Raw genomic sequence first — 22,165 nt, 5'->3', positions numbered from 1 at the left:
TAAACCACCCAAACACACACAGCTGTTCTGTGTAAAAACCAGAGCCTGACACAAAAACTAAAGAATATGAGAAGTTACAGCCTCTCGGATGGAACAAGTTCAGTGTTAGATGAGCGAACACGCTGTGTTTCTAATAAAAACGAGATTATCTGAGTCAAATACATAGTTTAAAAAACAAAGATATGTAAATATAAGAGTGCAAAGGAACTGATTTTTACACAGAAACAATCATTTCTACGTCTTCCAATGATCTCATTCACATTTCACGTCATGCACGAGCTCAATAAATTACGTCAGCTGCTTGACTTGTTAACATTTATATATTTGTAATGCAGGTGTGTGTTGGTGCTGGTAATCTAAACTATGTTTAACATATTTATGTGCCAACTTTTAATTAAAAAAAAAGAAGAAACTTTCCAATTCAGATCTTGTTTTTTTCCTCCCATTCAGTGAAAACACCAACGTTTATTCATACCAATTCCAGGGATGTAATGGATTCCATATTTTAGTCAGTTTGTGCATTCCTTGGCTTGGGATGTGGCTTCGTGCTCGCGATCTGTTCTCAATGACTTTGTTGTTCATAGACGCGTCTACCTACCGCCGTTAAAAAGGGTAACTTCTGGATTTTCAACCCAAATTTTTTGGCTGCGACGTAATCTTTATTATGATTTAGACCTTTTGTCACAGAGTAAGATCCTTTATGATGAAGCACAAACACAGATATGTCACTGTGTTAAAAGCCACCAGACTCCACACTGACAAAAACAAGAATTTTACTTCAGTAAAGTGTTGTCGTCTTTTCTCTGTTTTAACAACCACCAACTCTAGTTTGATCAAAACACACATTTTATTTTGCTTGAATGTTGAACGAAGTGTTGTTACAAGGTGGAATTACTGTTTTTGTCAAAGGGACTGTGGAAGATTTGGTGGTCACACACCGACAGATTGTTATTCTTAGAGTCTTAGATCCTTTGAGTTGAAGCATAAACAGCCACCAGACTCCACTGACAAAAACAGTAAAACATTTTTTACCTTGTAACACTTCAAACTCAACAGAAACAAATAAAAATCCACCAAAACCTTTGTTTATTTTGACCAAACCAGAGTTGGTGATTGTTGGAACAGTGGAAAAAAAAAATTGATGGCCTCAGATCATTTTTTATAAAAGAGCAAGATCCTTTTTGATTACATACCTGTGATACAAAGGCACCAATGACAAAAACTATAATTTTGCCTAGTGGTGGCTTTTAACATATCAATACAACTGCTTATTTACAAAGTACCTTACTCTTTAATATAAAAGGTCCATGTCTGTAACAATCTAAGCAGTCAGTCTCAACCGAAAAGTCACCACACTCCATTGACAACAGTAATTTTACTTCAGTTAAAGGTTTTCCCATCTTTGGTTTAGTCAAAATAAACAAAAAGTTTTAATAAATATTATTTGATTTCTGTCGAGTTTGAATGTTTTGTTACAAGGTAAAATTACTGTTCTGTCAATGGAGTGTGGTGGCTTTTAACACGGTGATATAGCTGCCGTACAAAAAGGTCTAAATTTATAGGCACAACAATCTGAGCCACCACACGCCTTTGACAAAAACAACTATTTTATATATTTTTTTTTAAATAAACAAACACGGACTCTGGTCAAAATAAAAAGGTTATTTCACGTGAACTGTTTTTGTCAATGGAGTCTGGTGGCTGGTAGCTGCCCAATTTAAAAAGGTCTTACTCCTTCACAATAAAGGTCTCTGTAGGATCTAAGACAGAGGAAAAACAATTTGAGCCTGTCACTGTTATTTTACCTCATAACACTACATTTAAACTCAACAGAAACAAAAATCTAACTCAGCTAAATCTCTGTTTATTTTGGCCAAACTAGAGTTGATGACATGACAAAGCCTTACTGAAGTAAAATAAAGTACAGTGATATAACTGCCGTTTTTGGTTAAACAAAAACGATCTTCCTCTTCCACAAAAGGCCCATCTCTGTAGTCAGACACTTAAAATTAATAATGTAGTTAATTGTAAACATTGCCTGTCTGGTATCTTGCTAAAAACACTGAATGAACGAACATTTATTTATTTTAAAAACAGGACAGATTCACTTCAGGAGTTCAGAACTTGACTCAAACGCTGAGTTTTGTATTTAAAAAGAAGAACAATGCATCCCAAACCAAGGCTGCCACACGGACTGAAGTGTAACCATTACACCCCTAACCAACACCAGCAACACAAGTGAGCTGCACTTGTGTGAAGAGGCTGACTGACAAGCAGCTTGATAATTGGACAAATGCCCATTCCAACCCTTCAGGAATGAGACAGCGAGCCAATTATCGAAGCCAGCCGCTGCGCTCACAGCAGGAAATGACATCAGGAATACATGTCATTTTGTTGAGCTTGTCAGAGGAAATCAGCTTTACACCAAATCAAATGCAAACACCAGTTAAAGAGCAGAGTGGTGGAGACAGTTCAAAGTGAAATCTGATCGGAGCTGCCAAACAACCCGTCTAGAAAGGTGAACTTCTACCTGGCTGCATGTATTTAATGTGTTCTTGTTAGGGCCCAAGCACGGCACGCTGGGCGAGGTCCTATTGGATTTCTAACGTTTAACAACGTTTAAAAAGTAAATAGTATTTTAAACGGCCTCTATGTACTCGAAAACTCACGAAAATTCGCCTACCCCACCAAAGTCGGGTGTAAAATTACGCATTTTGGGGGTCTCGAAAGCGACTCGACAGCGCCACCTACGTGTGTGTTTTCGGAGGGGCCCCTCGCCACGGTTTCATCCAGGTGTACGAAATTTGGAGGGAGTATGTAACATCCCAAGACACACAAAAAAGTCTCTTGGTGACCCGGGCTACAGTGAAGCGTACGGCGTCCAATTTTTGCCAAAGTTGGCCTTTTCGTGTTTTTTGGCTTCATTTCCAGGGGTCGCATTTGAACGAACTCCTCTTAGGGATTTTATCCGATGTGTTTGAAACTTGGCGTGTGTGTTTTCAAGGCCTCGACAATGGAAAGTTATGAAAATCACAACTTTTCATCAGAGGGCGTGGCCGTGACGGCGCGTCAAAGTCAACGGTGCAGAGACTCCATTGACTTTTTGGCTGATTGTCATTTCCAGGGGTCGCATTCGAACGAGACCTACAAAAAAAGTCTCCTGGAGCAATTGGCTACAATGAACAGGAAGCGAGATATTTAAGGATGAAAATCACCATTTTTGCTGTTTCGGCTTGGTTGACAAGGGGTCATGTTTGAACGAACTCCTCCTAGGGATTTTATCTCATTGACTTCAAACTTGGTAGGTGTGTTCACATAGACTTCCTGAGTAAAAGTTATCAAAATGATGAATTTTGAGGAAACGGTGTGGGCGTGGCGATCCATAAAGAGATTCAAAGAAGAAATCGGCAGGAAGCACCTTCTCAGAGCTGTCTGAAACTTCTTGTGCTTATCAAGACTGATATTATGCACATTTCGACGTGCGCACATGTGCGAGGGCCCGACCATCGCTGCTTGCAGCTTTAATTTTTATATGTTTCTTTGTCACGGTAGACCGGGTAGCTCTCGGGTTGTTTGGCATTCGCTGATTTCATTTATAGAGACAGCAGAGCATGGCGCACACTCTCCCATCTAGAGAGTTTAGATGGAGCAGGAGCCATGCTCAGAGAAGGAGAGGGGAAGTTTTAGTACTTGCCCTGGCTTCCGTCTTACATTTTACAACAGAACCAGAGTCCTGGTCTGGTAAATGTGAAGGTGGAAAGCCAGGCTGGAGTTGGAAAAGTTGGGGAAATAAATGGAAATATAGGAGAGCGACAGAACCACTGATACCTTCAAAAACGGTCAACCATGCAGAGTGATGAGAGAACCCGATAGAATTGCCCGCCAAGCAGGTATACTCCCCAGCGTCATCAAAAGACACATTTCTCAGTTGGAGGACTTCCATTTCCTTGTCCGTGGTGTTAACGCCAGCGGTCTAGAAAATAACAAAGGAAGCAGACCCAACAAGAGGCCCAAGAAAGGGGAAAGGGAACCATGAGTTAAAGGATTCTGAGAGAGAAAGGGGACGGAGGAGCGTTCTCCTCCGAACATCCAACACCGAGAAACCACCGAGAGCCCCGCTTGCGAGAGGACTCTGTCAGGAAGAGCCCTCCAGGATCTGTTAGTGGAGGAGCTGGTTAGGTTGAACCCTGACATTGGGCCACCCCGTCACCACATCGAATAACCTCAATAGTCTCATCTCTACATGCAAGAGATGGGCAACATGGAAAACTCCGCAGCAGAACAGCGCACCCACACGTAAACTATGTGAGCTTTAGACAAACAGCAGGAGGTCTGTGAAACATGAAGGTGAGCAGAGGAGGACAGCTGGAAAAAACAAAGAGGAGAGAGGGAGAGAGGGAGAGAGGGAGGGAGTCCGTGAGCCGTGCACGGAGGACTTTGAAGGGCAAGGGAGCGAGAGTAATAGAAGAAGATGGCAAGAGAGGCCCTTATTAGGAGGGCACACATGGCATGGGGCAGGAATGAGAGCGGGTCCAACATAAACCTGAGACTAAACACTTTCAACTGTTCTGCCGGGAATTTTCCATAGCGTCATTTACAGTCAGGAGCACTGAGGCAGGAGAGAGGGAGGAAGGGAGCGAGGGAGGGAGGAGAGAAACAGCTGAGGTTGTTGTCTCGAGTTATACGGCTCTAGTTTTTTTTTTTTCCCCCGGTGGTCCTAGAAGCGCCTCCACTGCGCTGTGTCGTCCCCCGTGCTGCTGCTGCGTGGCGGTTACCTGTGGGCTCATATCTGGTGACAGTCAGCCAGGCCGACTGATTGGCCTCTCCTATATAATTGGACACTTTACATATATACTCTCCATTCTCCTCCTCAGTCACATTGTAGAGGGTCAGCACCTGAGCGTCGGAGCTATTGACCCCTGAATGCTGGAAATAAAGACACGTCATGTGCACTCAAATCATAAAAAGCTTGTGTTCAGTTATGAAAGCAACATAAACTTGATGTTTTCAGACACGTGCATCAGTCGCTGAGCTCCTACCTTGAGCACGCGGACATACGGCAAACCATCAGGGCCGACTCGGCTCCCGTTGACCTCGATGTGCTTCAGCCACTGGATGTGAGGCTGAGGGTCGCTGAACACCTTGCACTCGAACTCCACGTCGCTTCCCACCACCGCCGTGCGATTAGCCGGAAGCCCGGCCTGCAGGATCGGCCTGTGCGGCGAGCGCTCTGCGACACACAAACACACGGATGTGAGCAAGCGCGCGATATCACAAAGACAAACACACGTGCAATAGTTCAAAAAGTACACAAACTGTGACGCGGCGAGTTACTGGAAATGGACGAGGCAGTTGGCAAACAAGGTGGCTCGTATAATCTGACGTGGTGCTGTGTAATTTCACAAGTTCCAGACTGTAATTCATACGGAGAACTAAAGCTGGCCACAATAGACGGGCACGCATGTGAAGTGTTTGATCTGGAGCTGTAACTGTGGAAAGAACGACTCCATTTTGATGACTGATAACTCTCCAAAGCAAACTTACAAGCCAAGCATCTGGCACAGTGTCAAAACGTCCAGGCTGACCAAGACAAGACGCCCGCGGGGGGACAAACACTCTGGAGCTCTGGCTGAGGTCAGGAGAAGCTCAGGGGACTTCAGCGACGGACGGAGGAAGTGGGACTGTGATTTATAGACGCGATGGTGTAAGAGCGAGTCACAGGGGGCAGGTCCTGCAGGAGTAATCACTTCTCTCTCACTTCTCTACATGGATCCATTACTCCTGCCACGAGTAAACAGGCTTAATCTGTCAAACGGCTGACGGGAAAAGTCCCGGATCACGTTACACGAACGAGCTTCAGGATCACATCTAGTCGGTTGTATTTGTGGGACACGACAGCCTCATGAATATTCAGCAGGTGATCGATATTTCCTCGCACACTTACCGACTACATCGAGCTGGTAGGTGTGATTGATGCTGCCGTACTGGTTCTCCACCACGCAGGTGTAGTTGCCCTTGTCAGAGGGCACTACAGACTCCATGATGATGGTCCACACGTGGTCACGGACCTGAAGGGTTAGCACAGAAATCACACAGATGAACGTCACAGATATCACCGTGAAACTTCCTCAGCTGATTACTCAACTGTTTAAATATGCAAATCAGGCGCTATATCATTAAAAATGCACAATTTTTTTTCATCCAATCCCAGAGCAGGAATGTTGAACTTCAGGTTCAAACTTCTTGTTTTATGTTGTTGACGTGTTAGAGTTTTAAGAAGTTTAACCACAAAGACCACGAGCCGACAGCTGCTAAGGATTTCATGAAGCAGGTCATTGAAAAAAAGAGAAGACAGAAAGTAATATGAACTCAGTAAAACTTGTTAGCCTTTGCTTTGACTTCCGAAAAGGAAATCTGAAAAACGGCGTCCAAAACAAAGAAAACACACAAACAGTCTGAGAAGACGAGGTGTGTGTTCGTCACGCATGTCACCCCTCAACCCCTCAAAGTCGTGGTCTTGTTGCTAACTGTAGGGAATCAAAGAGAAACGTCACTCTTCGGCTAAAATGTCACTTATTTTGGATGTTTGTCATAATTTGAGTCCTTTACATAGAAAAATGAGTCCACGTGCTGTTGTAGGCAACTGAGAAATGTCTTTTTAGGACTCCATAAGTGAAGTAGGTCTGAAAAACAGTATAATCCAACAACTGTCAACAGAGTTTCTTCTGTTTTTATGAATCAAATGTATAAATCAGATCTATGGACAAAGACGTTTTTGCCTCAAAGCTAAAATGCCGCTGACTGGGAGCCAATCAGACGACAGCATTTCAGGTTTAGCAGCAAAGAACTTCATGTGAATCTCTCTCCGTCTGTTTTCTCTCAATATGAAATCGTCATAAATCAAATTCTCTTTCAATGGCTAACAAGGTCAACCATCTGTCATGTGATGATAACAAGATAATTACCTACTCCCTCTTCCTGTGACACCACCCAATGTGTTAATCAGCTTCTTTGTCCTACCTAACAAAGAGACTTCAGGAAAGACGCCGCATGTTTGTTTTATATAAATCTGTCCCAACCTGTCTTATTAGCACCAACTCTTTTTTTTTTCCTTCTCCTTCTAAGACATATTAGAGTTTTTCTTCCATAAATCTGCCAAGACCGGCAGTGTGTGATTAACCAGCAAACCTCTGAGGGCAGTGGCAACATCAAACATGCGTACATGCGGGCCGAGACGTACGGTTTCCCTCATTTAGCTTAAAAAACGTGATGAGGGAGTCCAGCTGCCTGCTGCCAGATGTGCCGTGCATGGCTTCATATACATGTGGTCTACATTACTCCCTCCCTCCTGCACGTCTCGATGCAGACGATATGAACAATAGAAGCTGGGGCCGTTAAAAAAAAAAAAAAAAGCATAAGAGTTGAGGGAGGGATGAGGGACGCCCCAGCCTCTGCACCTTGACTTGAAAAAACGGCAGCCAGATGGTGAAGTATGCTGCCTGCCTCGCTGGGTGGATGGCTGGGTGGGTGGGGGTCTTAGGGAGCTGGCAGCTGAGAGGAAACTCCTAAATGTATCCCAGCTGGGGAGGGAGATGGACTGAGGGAAGCACAAGACAAGACTGGACACACACACCTCGATGGGAAGAGCAGATGCAGGAGAGGAGGACACACAGGGACACACCCGTGAGGCTGCTAAACGAGTCCATGTGAAGTATGAAGCCTCGGAATAATTAACGGTTAGTCAAAGTCGTGTTGGCGTCCAAGCTTAACCAAATTTAGATGATTTATGTCAAAGAAAATGCGAATAAATTAATGTTTGATTTGGTTTACGAGAAGATTCGTAACGTCAGAAACCCAGAAAAAGAAAAAGTCCCCATGGTAAAATGTCCAACTTCACAGCACACGTCACAGAGACTACGTCCAGGTTTGAGACAGTCTGCGGGGACGTCACGGAGACTACGTCCAGGTTTGAGACAGTCTGCGTAGACGTCACGGAGACTACGTCCAGGTTTCAGACAGTCTGCGGGGACGTCACGGAGACTACGTCCAGGTTTTAGACAGTCTCCCTTTAACTCTTTTTACAAAAGACAAAAACCACCTCACGCGAGCGTTAAAAACTAAAAAACATTTAGTTTTTTCTAACGTGACACTTTTAAACTCATCAACCTTTCTTGTGTTACGTAGGAAACAATTGACGGCTTAGACCAAATCTTTTTTTTAAAAAACAGATTCATCACGTTAATCTCTCAGCGAGTAAATGGAAACTGGTCCGGAAACAGATCCGGTCCACGCCCTTCACCTGCTACACCCTCTCTGCTAAGTAAATTCAGAGGGAGCCATAAACCGTCTTATCACCCATCATAACCTCACTGTTTATCAGCCGTGAGCGTCACACTTGAACACAGCTTGCGTTGACAAAGGGAGTAATCGCCCCCACATGTCAAATATATATCACAGGTATCGTGGTAAAAGTACTGCGTGGATGTAATTACAGAGCACACTGATACCCAGAATGAGGACAGCCAATGTTATCCTTCATCCAAACACATGGCTAGTATTGCCCACCTGGAGGTATTATTACTATTGCACAACGTTCCTTTTTGTGGCGTCGGGTTTCATCTTGCATTTCTTGGGTCAAGACGTGAAACTTTGCTTCTGTTTTCACATGCGGGACGTGTTTCTCACTCGGGGTGGAGGAGGAGCAGAAAGATGAGATCACTGACACATCTCCACTCGTAGCAGATGGACTGAGATGGACAGACAGATCATTTCTTTACTAACCTTGAAGCCTCCGATGCGATGGTCCCTCTTGAACTCCTTGCCGTTCTTGTACCACTTCAGGGTGGGCATTGGGTTGCCGCTGGCCTGGCATCGAAACCTCACGGTCTTACTCGCCGGGACGGCGTGAAGCTTTTTCTCCATTTTTTCTGGATGAGCCCATTGTGGGGCCATCGCTAAACAAACGACAAAGAAGAGGACGGTTAGCAGGTGAAGACACATCAGCAGAGACTCGTGACACGATGCTCTGTCCACGTTATGGTGGTGGAGGGGTTTGTGAATTAGCTCCTGGTCGGCTCGCAGGTAAAGGGTGAATTCAGATATGATGAGGGGAACAAACAACCAGGAAATAACTTTTTATTTCTCAGATTAACCGTCGCTCACTCACTCTCAATCCCAACACATGTTCACCGCCCCCCCAAAAAAAGCTTGGCAGCACTGGGTGTTGCTCAGTTAAGTGAAGTTGTGTTGTTGTTGTGTGAGATAAAGCTCTGCGAGTCAGAGTACAAGCTCAAGGTCGGCATGCTCGCCGGCCGGCCGCTGGATTCTTTGTGGGCAGAGAGGGCAGCAGTAGCCAGATGAAGTGTGTTAAATGCTCTCAAGACAAATTGGAAGACGGCGAAGGTTAACCACGGTTAGTCACCGCAGGGACATTCCTGGTGTAAAAGCTGTCACTGAGGTAGTGAAAACTCTGATTCAGAGTGAAATCACCCACAAACGCACGTGAGCGGCCTCGAATCACCGACCATGGCGATTACTCATAACTCTGACTGGAGCGGGCGAGTAACGACCATCTGCTGCAGCAGCGTCGGTGACTTACGCAGCAGTTTTTGACTGCCCAGCAGTTTGGCTTCTTCTGACGAAGACTCTTCATCCTCATCGTCGTCCTCGTGGGAGGCCAGGGTGTCGACTGAGGAAACACAAAGTAAAGACATAAAACACTTGAAGTGTGACACAGTGGGTTAAAGGTCCCATATTTTACAGTTTTCCAGTGGTTTTATTTTCAATAGGAAGATATATGTGTGTGTCTAAATGTAGTTTAACATCTCGTCTCTGGAGCTCTAGCAAAAACAGGGTACTTTGTGATGCATTCTCTCATTAATATTAAAGATATTATTCAATTATTTTCATTAATAATGAGTTGTTTGGTCCATAAAATGATCTCCAAAACCCGAGGTGACACCCACAACCCAGAGATAATCAGCGTTTTGTCACGGAGGGCTAAAGAAACTAGAAAATATTCACGTTTGAAGAGCTAAAATCAGAGAATTTGTCAAAAAATAACTAAAATAGTTCATTAATGGCCCATTTTTGCAGCTCCAGTCCAGATGGGCTGTGTTGGGGGCGTGTCCGAGGGCGGAGACTGTATAGTTGTGACGTCACAACCTTACTGAAGCCCTGATGCCCTGTTTAAAAAGGTAAATTTGTCTGTACATTGAGCTTTTTGATTTTATAATTTCACAATATTTAAAAAGCACCAAGACCCGTTTATAATAAAAGATATTAAAATCTTACTTTCTACAATAAGGGACCTTTAATGTAGTGACTCCACTCAGACTCCTGTAACTTCGTCTTTACCTGTGACGTTGAAGTAGACGCTGTGGTTGCCGAAGGTGGTGCACGCGTACAGCCCGGAGTCCGTCAGCTCCGCGGTCTCGATCTCCAGCTGGCCGTTGCGGATGCGCGTGTGTTCTCCGTCCGTCACCGCCACATGGTCTTTGGTCCAGTTGACAGCGTGCAGGGAGTCCCTGGCCGGGCAGGTCAGGTCCAGACGGTCGCCAAGGTAGAGCGTGAAGAGCTCTGCTTGTGTTTCCACAGAGACTAACCAAAGGAAACAACAGGACTTTAAGAACGGCTCCATGAACACATGAAATTTATATTTTTGGCTCAAACCATGACACATACTGGAAGTCTCACATCATAAACAGTAACTGACAGGGAACAGAGGGGACCAGTCTTTGCTCTACGGACACCAACAAGGTCCAACAAACAGCAGAAAAGTCCTCCCTTGATTTCCTCCCGGCAAACTGCAGCCTAACCTCCCCATAAATTAAATCATATCGCAAATTAGTTAAGGCCCCTTCCTTCGTCAGGCAGGCAAGGAGCTACTTGGGAAAAGGAAGGTGAAATTCAATTAGAGGATTGAGGAGGGGGGGAGGCGTCGCGGAGCGAAGACACCTGAGCCTCCCCTGTTCTAAATGACTACATAGTCGGCGAGGAGGACGAGGTAACACAATTACGCTGACACGTCGTCCATCACAATGGTGTTTGTCTAGTTTACGAAAGGTAAAAGATCGTCACTGGACAACTCGCTCGAGGATTAGAGCTGCAACGATTAGTCAATTAATCGGCAACTTTTCGATTGTTATTCTTGAATTTCAGCCTCTCATGTGAAGATTTTCTGCTTTCTTTCGTCCCGTACGACTGTAAGCTGAACGGACAAAACAGGACGTTTGAGGACGTCACTGATCGATCGAGGAAATAATAGATTAACTGATGATATTCAACAAGTAGCTCCAAACGAGCAATCCTGACTCATCACTAAATATATTACTCCACCATCTCCTCATCGATCTTTGTTTTTGGACACTGTGGAGTTAGTGGAAATGTTTGGATCACATCCTCCAGAGGCGTGCCGAGTCGTGATTATATAATCTATTAGTTGATGTCAGAACGACACATTTGGAGGTCCTAATCTGCCCAAAACAAGTCTCCAAAACTCAAAAATATTAAGTTTATATTGATGTGAAGAAGGCAGCAAATCCTCTTGTTTGAGGAGCTGAAACCAAAGCGTTTAAAAACGGTCGTCGTTTAACAAATGGGTCGACACGTTTCTGTTGTTTTATCCGAGTGGCACCACAAACTAATCAAACTAACGCCCTGTGGCAGCTCTACGACATAAAGTCCTGCTTTTCCCTCCGGTTCCACCATTACAAGAAAAACTGAAGCAGATAATCAAATGCCACGGCGGTAAACGATCCCTCAAGACGAGATTGTTCCGAACTGTCCGTGTGTGTGTGTGTGTGTGTGTGTGTTTGTAAACCTCACAACAACAGGAAGCACATCTATAGATCCAGCACGACATCAGCAAACCTGACTAATCCCTCCCACCGTCACAACAAAAGGCCTGCGAACAATGAGAGGGGAAGCAGGGAGCCAGTGAGCATGTGCACAGGAGCGAGCAGCGAGCAGGCGAGGGCCTGCAGCGGCAGGTTCTAGTGCCAGTTGCTATGGTGACCCCACTTGGGCCTAGTAAAGGTATTTCCTGGATCACATATGTCTGACAGGCCCTTAATCCCAGCAGGAAAAAGGGGCCAGGGGGGTAGGATCAACTTTCTCCTCAAAAACAAAAAAGGGGGGAAAGCAGAAGAGGCAGTTAGTGACGGGCCGCCCGACCTGTGGATTCAGACTTTAACGTGAGCTCTGCGGAGGTCTACACGCGTGTTGTTGGGAGTGTGTGTTCTTCTGTCCCTGCCCTGTAAACGGAGATGCCACTGATAAGACTGTGTCAACATCCCAGCTGTTAATCTGGCTGCAGACATCATAAAAAACGCCCATTAAAGCTGTAAAATGTGCTGCCTGCTTTATTGTAGGGACCATTTGTGCTTCTGTGACAGCCCTACTTAAAACTGGAGTGAGATTTAACACGGCGCGGTCGACCCATGTGACGCTTTTCTCATCGATCCGCTGCAGAAATGTTAAAGATGACAAAAGATGTGGTTTGCAGAGAAGTGCAGCAAACTTTGTGCACCACAGAAAATATCAGTAATGTTAAAGTACGGCAGCGTAAGGAGACATGACAACATGTCAGTGATCTAACCGATGATTTTCTTTAAACATTTTGTCGTATTTTGATGGTAGAACATCAACTTTGAGATTTTAAATGAATGTTTTTAATTTTAAAAAAGATATTTAAGTGACTCTCCAACACATGATAGGTGATAATCAGGATAACTTGATGGTTTCATGCCACGCAGAGCATCGACCTGCAGCAGAGAGCTCGATTTCTTATTACAAAGTTAGTTTGGACCTCAACTTCTCTCCATAAAACAGCTTCATTTAAATACTCAACTAACACTTCAGAAAAAAGGACGTCTGAGTCTAAAGTCAGGATTAAGAGTTTAAAGTCAAGATTAAAAGTTTAAAGTCATAATTCTGAGTTTAAAGTCATAATTCTAAATTTAAAGTCATGATTAAGAGTTTAAGGTCATAATTCTAAGTTTAAAGTCATAATTCTGAGTTTAAAGTCATGATTAAGAGTTTAAAGTCATAATTCTGAGTTTAAAGTCATGATTAAGAGTTTAAAGTCATAATTCTGAGTTTAAAGTCAGGATTAAGAGTTTAAAGTCATAATTCTGAGTTTAAAGTCAGGATTAAGAGTTTAAAGTCATAATTCTCAGTTTAAAGTCAGGATTAAGAGTTTAAAGTCATAATTCTGAGTTTAAAGTCAGGATTAAGAGTTTAAAGTCATAATTCTGAGTTTAAAGTCAGGATTAAGAGTTTAAAATAATAATTCTGACTGTAGTTTTGTTTATTTGCACAGTACAAATGTGATAAAACTCAACGCACGTTGTGAATTGTTGTGAAGATTCGACGGTGTCGGGTTTAATCTCGCTCCAGTTTTCTCTTTAAGCTAACGAAGTCGCAGAGCGAGCGCCGGTGAGTTTCCAACTTTTCCCTTTGAATCCGAGGACGTTTCATCTCAATTAATCCTCCCGCTGCTCTGATTGGATTAAAGCGGATTATATTTTCAGAGAGCAGCCCATCTGGAATGATCTCTCACGTGTTCTTCCACCCCGTTTGGAAACATTGATTGACGCCGTTTAAAATCAGCCCAATTACAGAAATCATGGGAGGAATTTTGTGGAGAAGAAAGCATTAAAGCGAGGGCTAAAAAAAAGAAAAGGGAAGAGTTGGCGCCGGTCTGTGGAAGCTTCTCTGGCTACAAGATAGGAAGCAATATGCCGCGTGAATGACTTCTGGGATTTCCTGCCTCTCGCTGCAGTGATGGTTGAATGCAGTAAAAGTCAGGCTGGCTGAGGTCGCTCTGTGGTGACACAACAACAAGTTTCCTCTGCTGATTCGGCCACAGCGATGAAGGAGTGAAGGGGTGGTGACATGTAGAGGGGATTGATAAGAGACAAAAGATGCTGACTGGCAGGAAGTTAAAGAATAAGAACAATGCCTATTAGCAAAACTGAGCGAGTGTCCCTGCTGAAAGCTCTCCAGCGGAGGAGCCTTTCACTCCTAAATGAGCCGTTCACAATCAGCATGGATTAACACTCGGGAGCTACAAGGATTACCGTGGACGGTGCAGTGTCATTCAAATGAGCTCGGCCACATTTAGCTTTCACATTATGGCTTTAATGAACAAACAGGAAAAGCAAGAGCTCAGACGAGACGCGACATGCGGCTCCAACGCACAGAAAAACATCATGGAAGAGGTTTGTAGGGACGTGTCGCCGCATCGAGCTGAAAATATCAGCGATGTTAAAGCACAGCAGCGTGAGGCCACACAGGTTTAATCCTAAAAAGATTATTTAACATTGTTTTTAAGCTCAGGTTAGTTCGTAACTAATCATGCATGCACATGTAGCGTGCACGAACGAGTACTGCAGGAAATGCAACAGTTTGCAGGTTTTTGATGATGTCAATCTTAATTTTTAAGATTTTAAATGAATGCATTTCATAAAAAATCAATTTAAAAAAAATATCCAGTTGCACAGAGTAAAGTAATCCAACACACGAGCTGATTCCACTCCATGCAGAGTCGACCTGCAGCAGAAAGCAGTAAAATATTCTCTAGATTTGTTTTTATAAGCTCACAAATAAACAAATGTTGATCAACACATCAAGAAAAATGACATCTGAGTGAATTGTTGGAAGCCTTGACGCGTTATTGTTCCTCTGTCTTCATGTTAAAATACACACTGCACATGTATTTATACCTTTATACATTTGCTGTTTAATGTTTGTTTGTCACCAAAACAAAGTGCTTATGTCACATCTGAATCTTTTACTCATGAAGCACTGCGTTCATGTTGAATTTCACTTTTAAAAAAAAAAACACTAATTCTCATTTCTCATAAACTAAACTGTTTACACAGCGTGCGACCTCAGAACAAACATTGAAACACAACTAGGCCGACCCTGTTCAGCTACAGACGCTCACACATGGAGAGAAGTTTGTTCCTGAGGGGAAAAATAGAAATATAATTGACGGTTGTTGAATCCTGAATGAATCAGAGCTCTCGTCGCATTTCAGCTCGTGACTATGACGGACGTATGCGAGCTACACGCTACCTGCATGAACGTGACCTGACCTCAAAAGGTTTCTAAATTAATCTATTTAATTAAAAATATAGACTTCAGAGTTTCCTCTCATGGGAGGCGGCGTACCACAGCCAGTTTGAGAACGACACCCGCAGACTGTCCTTCGTTTTACTTTTATCCTCGTTTGCATTTGAGTCACTTCACGAGCGTCAGCAGAGCCGCGAGCTCCTCGGAGGCCTTTCTGTGGAAGAGTCAGGCGGCTCGTACACTTTGACGGACAGCAGAGCATCGAGTCTGACAAATCCTCCAGGAACATTCAAAGAAACAAACCCACATCGAAATGATTTTTAAAAAAACATCACGCCACGTCAAACTTCGGCCTCCCCTGAGGGAGAATTTGTAGAGTGAATATTCTTTTCTTATGTGAACAACACACAAGACAAAAAAACAACACGACCATTTCCATACAACTATTTTGTTTCCCGACCCCGAGACAAAAGGAATGCGACCAAATGCTGCTGCTGTGATTGTTTGTCGACAGCTGAAGCCATCCGTCACCCGGCAGGGGAGGCAAAGGAAGGAGGGGGGGGAAGAAAGTGAAGCATTCCCAGCAGCTAAAAGTCCACGGGTGTTGTTGAGGGGGGAGGAGAAGAAGAAGCAGCACAGGCGCATGAGATAGTACCTGACCATTTGGTGATTAAGAACCTGGGTGGAGCGTAAATGCATCAGACTTCTCAGAGATTTACGGCTCACCTTAGACGACAAACATTCTCCTCTCGGAAACTCGATCCCGGAGGATCGGAGAGGGCTCAAAGTAACGTCTTCTTTTAAAAAACGGGCTAATTTATAGTTTCCCTGGCAGTTAACGCCTCTCTCAGTGACAACAAATACCTTTTCATTACAAAGGAGGAGAGCAGCGAGGTAGCGGGGCTGCCCTCGGGCTACAGATGGGAGTCATTTACTCCTCCCCGTCCCACTGTTGCCTTAAACACAGTTTATTTTAGGGCTTACAAGCCCAAGAGAGACCCTCTTGGTTAATTACTCTAATTATAATGCTCGGCTTTATCATATTCTTTTTGCTCGCTCTCCACTTCCGACTGCAGAGTGTAAACATCCAAACCCATCTACCCACAAGCCCAGGCAGCTATTACACCGCTGGACGGCATCCAAGACACACATTTTTAAGGATTCGATTTCAGTGCCTCTTTCCCCTTTTCAGAAGTTAACTCGTGTAACAGTCCGAGCGGACTGAAACTCTCCGAGTCATCCAGTTTAAGGCCTGAGTTAAATCATCAGAGCGTGGATATTCAGTGAGTCTCGTCTGACGCAGTAAAGTTCCCCCCAAAACAACATCCGATGGAGGGGTGGGTGGAGGAAACAGTGACGCTACAAAGGACAGACTTCACCAAAAGCCTGGAGTGTGTTAGTGTTACATTCCTGCACCGGGAACAAAGCTTTGATTATCAGGACGGGAGTCCAGATAAGACAGACTTAATAAGTTCAAACAGATACGTGAGATTTAATAACAGACGAAGAAAGTCTGAGCAGCTTTGAGTCGTCTTACCTTCATCTGTGCTGGCGGGTCGGCACTGCGTCCGGAGAACTTGGGCGAATAAAGCCAGAAACAGAAGTACACTTGGCCTCATCAGCATCCTGCTGAGGGAGCTACAACTGCTGGCTGCTCTGCGACTGCAACTCCATTCAGACCTTTGGGGCATCAGCGCCGGGTCATTCACAGGGCGACGCTGAGGACGAGGCAGAGAAGAAGAAAAACTCATTAATGCACGAGCACGAAGAGGACGTAGCTCTGCAGACTCAGAGTTAAGGACGTCCACGAACAATAACAACAGACGTTCAAATCTGAGGCACCGACACTCAACATGTAAAGTGACTTTACGCGACTAGCAGCTCTGTTTCTTCATGTAAAACTGTTGCTTTCAGCCTCTTAGACACAAAGAGTTTCCGTTTCTCTCTGTTTCATGTCACATTAAACTGAATATTTTGAAGTTCTGGACAAAAACGAAACATTTAAAACACTTTCAAAACGTCCTGTTGGACCACAAACAATAAAAACAGACTTCTTGTGACAGGAGAGGTGGCACCGGCATCAAAATCACTCACAGAGAGGCGACGTGTCGCCAACTTCAAGTGACTTTCACGTCATTTAACCACTTCTTTATACAGTTAGTGACTTTATGACTAAAGTCATCAGCCTCTTAAATACAGAGTTTCTGTTTTTCTCTGTTTCATGTCACATTAAACTGAATATCTAACAAAAATAAAACATCTTGCTCTGCAAACTTGAAACTTGCACAATAAAAACAGACATTTATCATCACAAGTAAAACTACTGTCGAGAACCTGGAAGAAAAATCAATCACAGAGAGGCCGGTGTCAACCATTTCCTGATGTTTAATCACTCTAAGTGACTTTACTTCTTAAAAACAACAACGTAGCAGCAGAGAGCCAGAGAATAAAAGCTGACTTCACCTTTTTATTATGTGTGAAAAACAAACTTTAAATCTGAGACATGTGCTGTGAAGTCTGGGACAGTTTGGAGCTCTTAAACCGGCAGAATAAAGAAAAAAAAAAGACGAGGTTTCCTTTCACGATAAGCAAATTCCTCCTCGCTGGAGAAAGAAGAGAATATTCTGTCTGCGGGTTCAAGGTAAGAACTCCGACGTTTGGTCCTGCTTGTACAAAAAAAAAAAAAAAAAAAAAAAAAGATAAGAAAGTGCTGCGGCTCCGATAGCTCGGAGGAAGAAAACACGGCGCTCGCTTCGTCTGAATTAAAGGTTTTGTTGTGAAAACTTTCAAGTCTGAACTCGCTCGCTCCGTTCGGCTGCTGCTGGGATTGGAAGGACCGCAGCCTCTGAAAAATAACGTGCGACCCTCGCATGAACATCTGCTCGCATCATCACCTCTGCAGCATCTGGCCACTGAGATTAACACTCTGCCCCGGACCTCCAGAAACCCCCCTCGAGGAATTTGTCTTAAAAAGCCCGTTACGTGACACCCTTGTAGAAAGATCACCTAACAGTTGGGGGGGTTTTTTTTGGTCCCATTTGGTCCCACGAGCCGTCAACAAAGAGACAAAAGACTAAAAATATTCAAACATTCATATCGAGTCAAACAGCAGCGTCACATCTGGGTCAAACAGCCCGACGGTCACGTTCAGAAGCAGCTGTGGTTTCCTTTAAGAGGTAATGGCCTGTGTGTGTGAATCACTGAAACACTCATTGTGTTCTCCTCAAAACCAATTCAATTTCACTTTCCAAGAATGGTCCAGTGTTCCAGCAGCTGAGCCGCCGAGGTCAGGGGGGTCCGAGCGAGGAGAGAGGAGAGGAGCTTGGTCATCGCGGCGCTCTGTAAGCGGTGAGTCAGAGTTTGGGAAACGCTCCAACAAAAAAAAAAAGAAAAAAAAGGAGCCGACCGCAAAGAGAGAGAGAGAAAGGCCGAGCATCGTCGGACCTCGTCACTACGACAACCGTCAATAATTGAAGAGAGAGGAGGAAGCAGCTCCTTCAAAGTATGACACAACACTTTGTCATCCTCGCTTCCCCATGGGAGCAACAGTTAAACACACAGTGTGTCTTAGTAAGCACACACACCATTCATTGATGGAGGATGAGCAACACGCCGGCCGATATTTGAGATTTTATTTCTGCAGCTGCCAACGTCCTAGATGACTATTAATACATTACAGTCATTTTTCATGTTCAGATTCTGCTTTCAGCCTCTCAGACACGAAGATTTTCTGATTTCATCACATTAAAAATGAAGATATGAGTTTTTATTCACAGTTTCTAGAGCTGCTGCCGTCTGATCAATCAATCGATGAATCTTTAAAGTCCTTTTTCATAAAAAATGTTCTGTCCTTTGTTTTGTGTCACATTAAACTGAATATCTTTGAGTTTGGAACAAAAATAAACATTTAAAGACTCAAAATCTTTCTTTAAAATCAATCACAAAGAGGCCGGGGTCGCCAATCTCTTCATGTTTTAATCAGTTTTCAGACCCTGTTAGTGATTTTATTAGTGATACTATTATTTATTTGGATAAAAGTTCAGGGAACAGTCTTCTGATTGAATATCTTTGAGTTTTGGGCACTTGGACTTGACGTTTCACTATTTTTCGACACTTTACAGACCTAAAAGAAACTATAAATCAGACAGGTTAATATGAGCTCACTGCAGATCTAATGTGTCTTCAAATCAAATCCAAGCGATCGTATCAGGATTGTTGTCCAACTATCAGCGTCATCAGATCCTTTAAAACTCCTTAAAAGTATCGATGTCAGTATCGGCCATCCCTCGACCTCTTACTGTGTTTCTAATATTTTAATTTTCAGTCTAAAACTTTGGTTACCGCCTGAGGACGTGTTTTTACAGAGCTCACCTGAGAGCTCAGTCACTGTTACGTGTGGTGGATAAACTGGTGCAACAACAGCCCCAGCTGTCGGGTTAAAAACAAGCAGCGAGGCCAAAACACGTGTGCAGAGGTTTGCTGTTTCACTGCTTCTTTCAGTGCTCGAGCGAAGAAGAAGAAGAAAAGCTGCTTCAACAAACCTCCGACGACAGATCAGACGACGTCAGACACATTTATGTCCTCTCGTTATACAAAGACAAAAGGTTACAGCTCTAACCCAGAACACAGCCCGCACCATAATTACTGTTCACCGCCATCCATGCAGAAAATTCCTCAACTCCCAAATTCTGGAAAGCCAGCCCTCCGTCCCTCCCAGTTAACTCTGCACTCCCAGCCAGGAGCAGGAGCAGGAGCAGGGGCAGGAGCAGGAGCAGGAGCAGGAGCAGGCCCAGCCTGGTGTGCACGCTGTGGGCTGTGAGAGCATCAGACCGTCCCTCAGGCTACTGTTTTCACAAAAACACAGAGACACTGAAGCAGAGCTTCTCCACCAGCCGGAGGAGGGTGGAGGGATCAGGTGTCGAGAGATTACACTGAAAAGTAAAGACAACCAACACTTTGCCATTTGGTTCGGTCCTTTTTCAGCATGTGTGAATGTGGAGAAAACAGCCACGACATCCACCTGACGGAGTCAAACTTTAACCCCACGGCTCAGCCATGGATCCACGTCAGAATAAAAACACGCTTGTGCTGCTCAAAGACAATAATTCAGAGGCCGGAGAGCAGCCGAGCAGATTAAAGGGCAGCACTGCTCCTCACTTCCCATTACACTTCTCTCTCCTCCTCATGGTCAACTCCCCGCGGACACGCTGCCTTTCCTTAAACCATCCGTCTTCTCCCTACGACATTCAGAGTTTTACGTAACATCACACCGGGCCCATGCAGGCCCAGACTTCATGACAGATACCTGAGCTTTAAACCGACACAAATGTTAGAAAACCTCGAGCACAAAGAAGTCTGAGCACTCTGCTGTCATCTGTGTTGCAGATCTTCAAAAGAAATCCACATTATTCATCGAGAACCGTGTCTGTAAATGTCACAAATGTCGCCTGCAGCCCAAAGTTAATCAGATTAGATCGTTAACTTGAATAAATGCACACAAACTGCACAGTCTGAGCACTTTTTAATGTGCATTTATCCAAGTTAATGATCTAATCTGATTAACTTTAGACTGCAGGCGACATTTGGAACATTTACAGACACGATTCTCGATGAATAATTTGGATTTTCTTGCAGATATTAGACACAAATGATAGAAAACCTCAATCACAAAAAGTCTAAACACTTTGCTTTCTTGTTTTTTTAAGGTTTTCTGTCATCTGTGTTGCAGATCTTCAAAATAAATCCACATCATTCATCCATGGCTGTGTCTGTAAATGTGTAAAGTTAATCAGATCAGAACAGTTAACTTGAAATAATGCAACATTTTAAACAGTTTATGTGGCATGATCCAAGTTAAGATCTAATCTGGATTACTTCAATAGAAACACATTTACAAGACAATAATTTGGATTTTCCCACACAAATGGTAGAAATCCTCATTAACAGGACCGCAAAGAAGCCAGAAAGGTCCAAAAAAGGGTTTAAAATGTTCAGTTTAAGAGCATTTATTCAAGTTAATGATCTAATCTGATTAATTTTAGACAGAAACTGCACCGCAGGCAACATTTGAGACATTTACAGACACAAATCTTGATGAATAATTTGGATTTTCTTGCAGATAAGCAACACAAATGGTAGAAAACCTGATTAACACGACCGCTGAGGTTGCCAGACTGCATTATTCGTTAATGATCATCTGTTAGTTTTAGACTGCAGGCACATTTGTGGCACGATTTTTCAATAAATAATGTGGATTTCTTTGCAGATATGCAACTTTAAAGTGCTCCAACTGTTGAAAAAGGTGCATTTATTAAGTTAATGATCTAATCTGATTAACTTTAGAACACAAAGGCAACATTTGGGCCTTTCACATCAGGCATGGAGGAGACAGAGGTGTTTGCTACGCCGCCAGACACTCACTTTGTCCTGATTCACCGACGTGACTCACGTTTGAGAAAGTTGCTTATAAACCCGACTTTTTTAAATGTAAAAAGGCTGGGCACGGTAAACGCACCACGGAGCGGCCGGAGGAGAGACAAACAGCCCGGACCACCTCACTGTTGGGGGGCTGAACCAGCCAGTCGGTCCCGGAGTCCGGAGCTGAGATTTGGAGGATTGGAAAACTTCCCCCGGGAAAAAAAGAATAAAATAATATATATAATATACCAGATTTTACCCGTTTGTCCCGTTAACGACACTCACCACTCCAGAAGATTTTAACGCATATTTTAGCGAAACTTTTGCGACGCGATATTCGAGACACAAATGATAGAAAACCTCAATCACAAAAAGCCAAACATTTGCTGTCTTGTTTTTTTTGTAGTTTCTGTCATCTGTGTTGCAGATCTTCAAAATAAATCCACATCATTCATCCATGGCTGTGTCTGTAATGTGTAAAGTTAATCAGATCCGAACGTTACTTGAATAAATGCACATTTTAACAGTTTATGTGCATGTATCCAAGTTATGATCTAATCTGATTAACTTTCATAATGAAACACATTTACAGACAATAATTTGGATTTTCACACACAAATGGTAGATCCTCATTAACAGGACAGCAAAGACAGCCGCACGGAGAAGAAAG

At 43.7% G+C, this 22,165-nt stretch overlaps 1 protein-coding gene across 6 annotated transcripts in view; it reads right to left on the bottom strand.

Moving 5' to 3' along the window:
- Positions 1-22,165, bottom strand: part of fgfr1a (fibroblast growth factor receptor 1a) — a 32,153-nt gene that overhangs the window by 5,017 nt on the left and 4,971 nt on the right. For 3 of the 6 annotated variants that reach the window (XM_027277705.1, XM_019259493.2, XM_027277702.1), the window contains 7 exons: positions 16,616-16,796; positions 10,357-10,599; positions 9,599-9,688; positions 8,782-8,954; positions 5,945-6,068; positions 5,040-5,230; positions 4,776-4,926 (listed from right to left, as the gene is read on the bottom strand). In XM_027277705.1, the coding sequence (XP_027133506.1) occupies positions 4,776-4,926; positions 5,040-5,230; positions 5,945-6,068; positions 8,782-8,954; positions 9,599-9,688; positions 10,357-10,599; positions 16,616-16,769 (1,126 nt within the window). In that variant the 5' untranslated portion in view covers positions 16,770-16,796. Of the gene's footprint in view, positions 1-3,828; positions 3,974-4,775; positions 4,927-5,039; positions 5,231-5,944; positions 6,069-8,781; positions 8,955-9,598; positions 9,689-10,356; positions 10,600-16,615; positions 16,797-21,631; positions 21,645-22,165 lie in introns of those variants that run through there. The other 3 variants (XM_027277701.1, XM_027277703.1, XM_027277704.1) reach the window with 2 other exon arrangements.

This window comes from Larimichthys crocea, chromosome III (genome assembly GCF_000972845.2).
Source record: "Larimichthys crocea isolate SSNF chromosome III, L_crocea_2.0, whole genome shotgun sequence".
Lineage (NCBI taxonomy): Eukaryota > Metazoa > Chordata > Actinopteri > Sciaenidae > Larimichthys > Larimichthys crocea.
The sequence above is the reverse complement of the archived record's forward strand: the minus strand, read 5'-3'. Positions and strand labels throughout refer to the sequence as shown.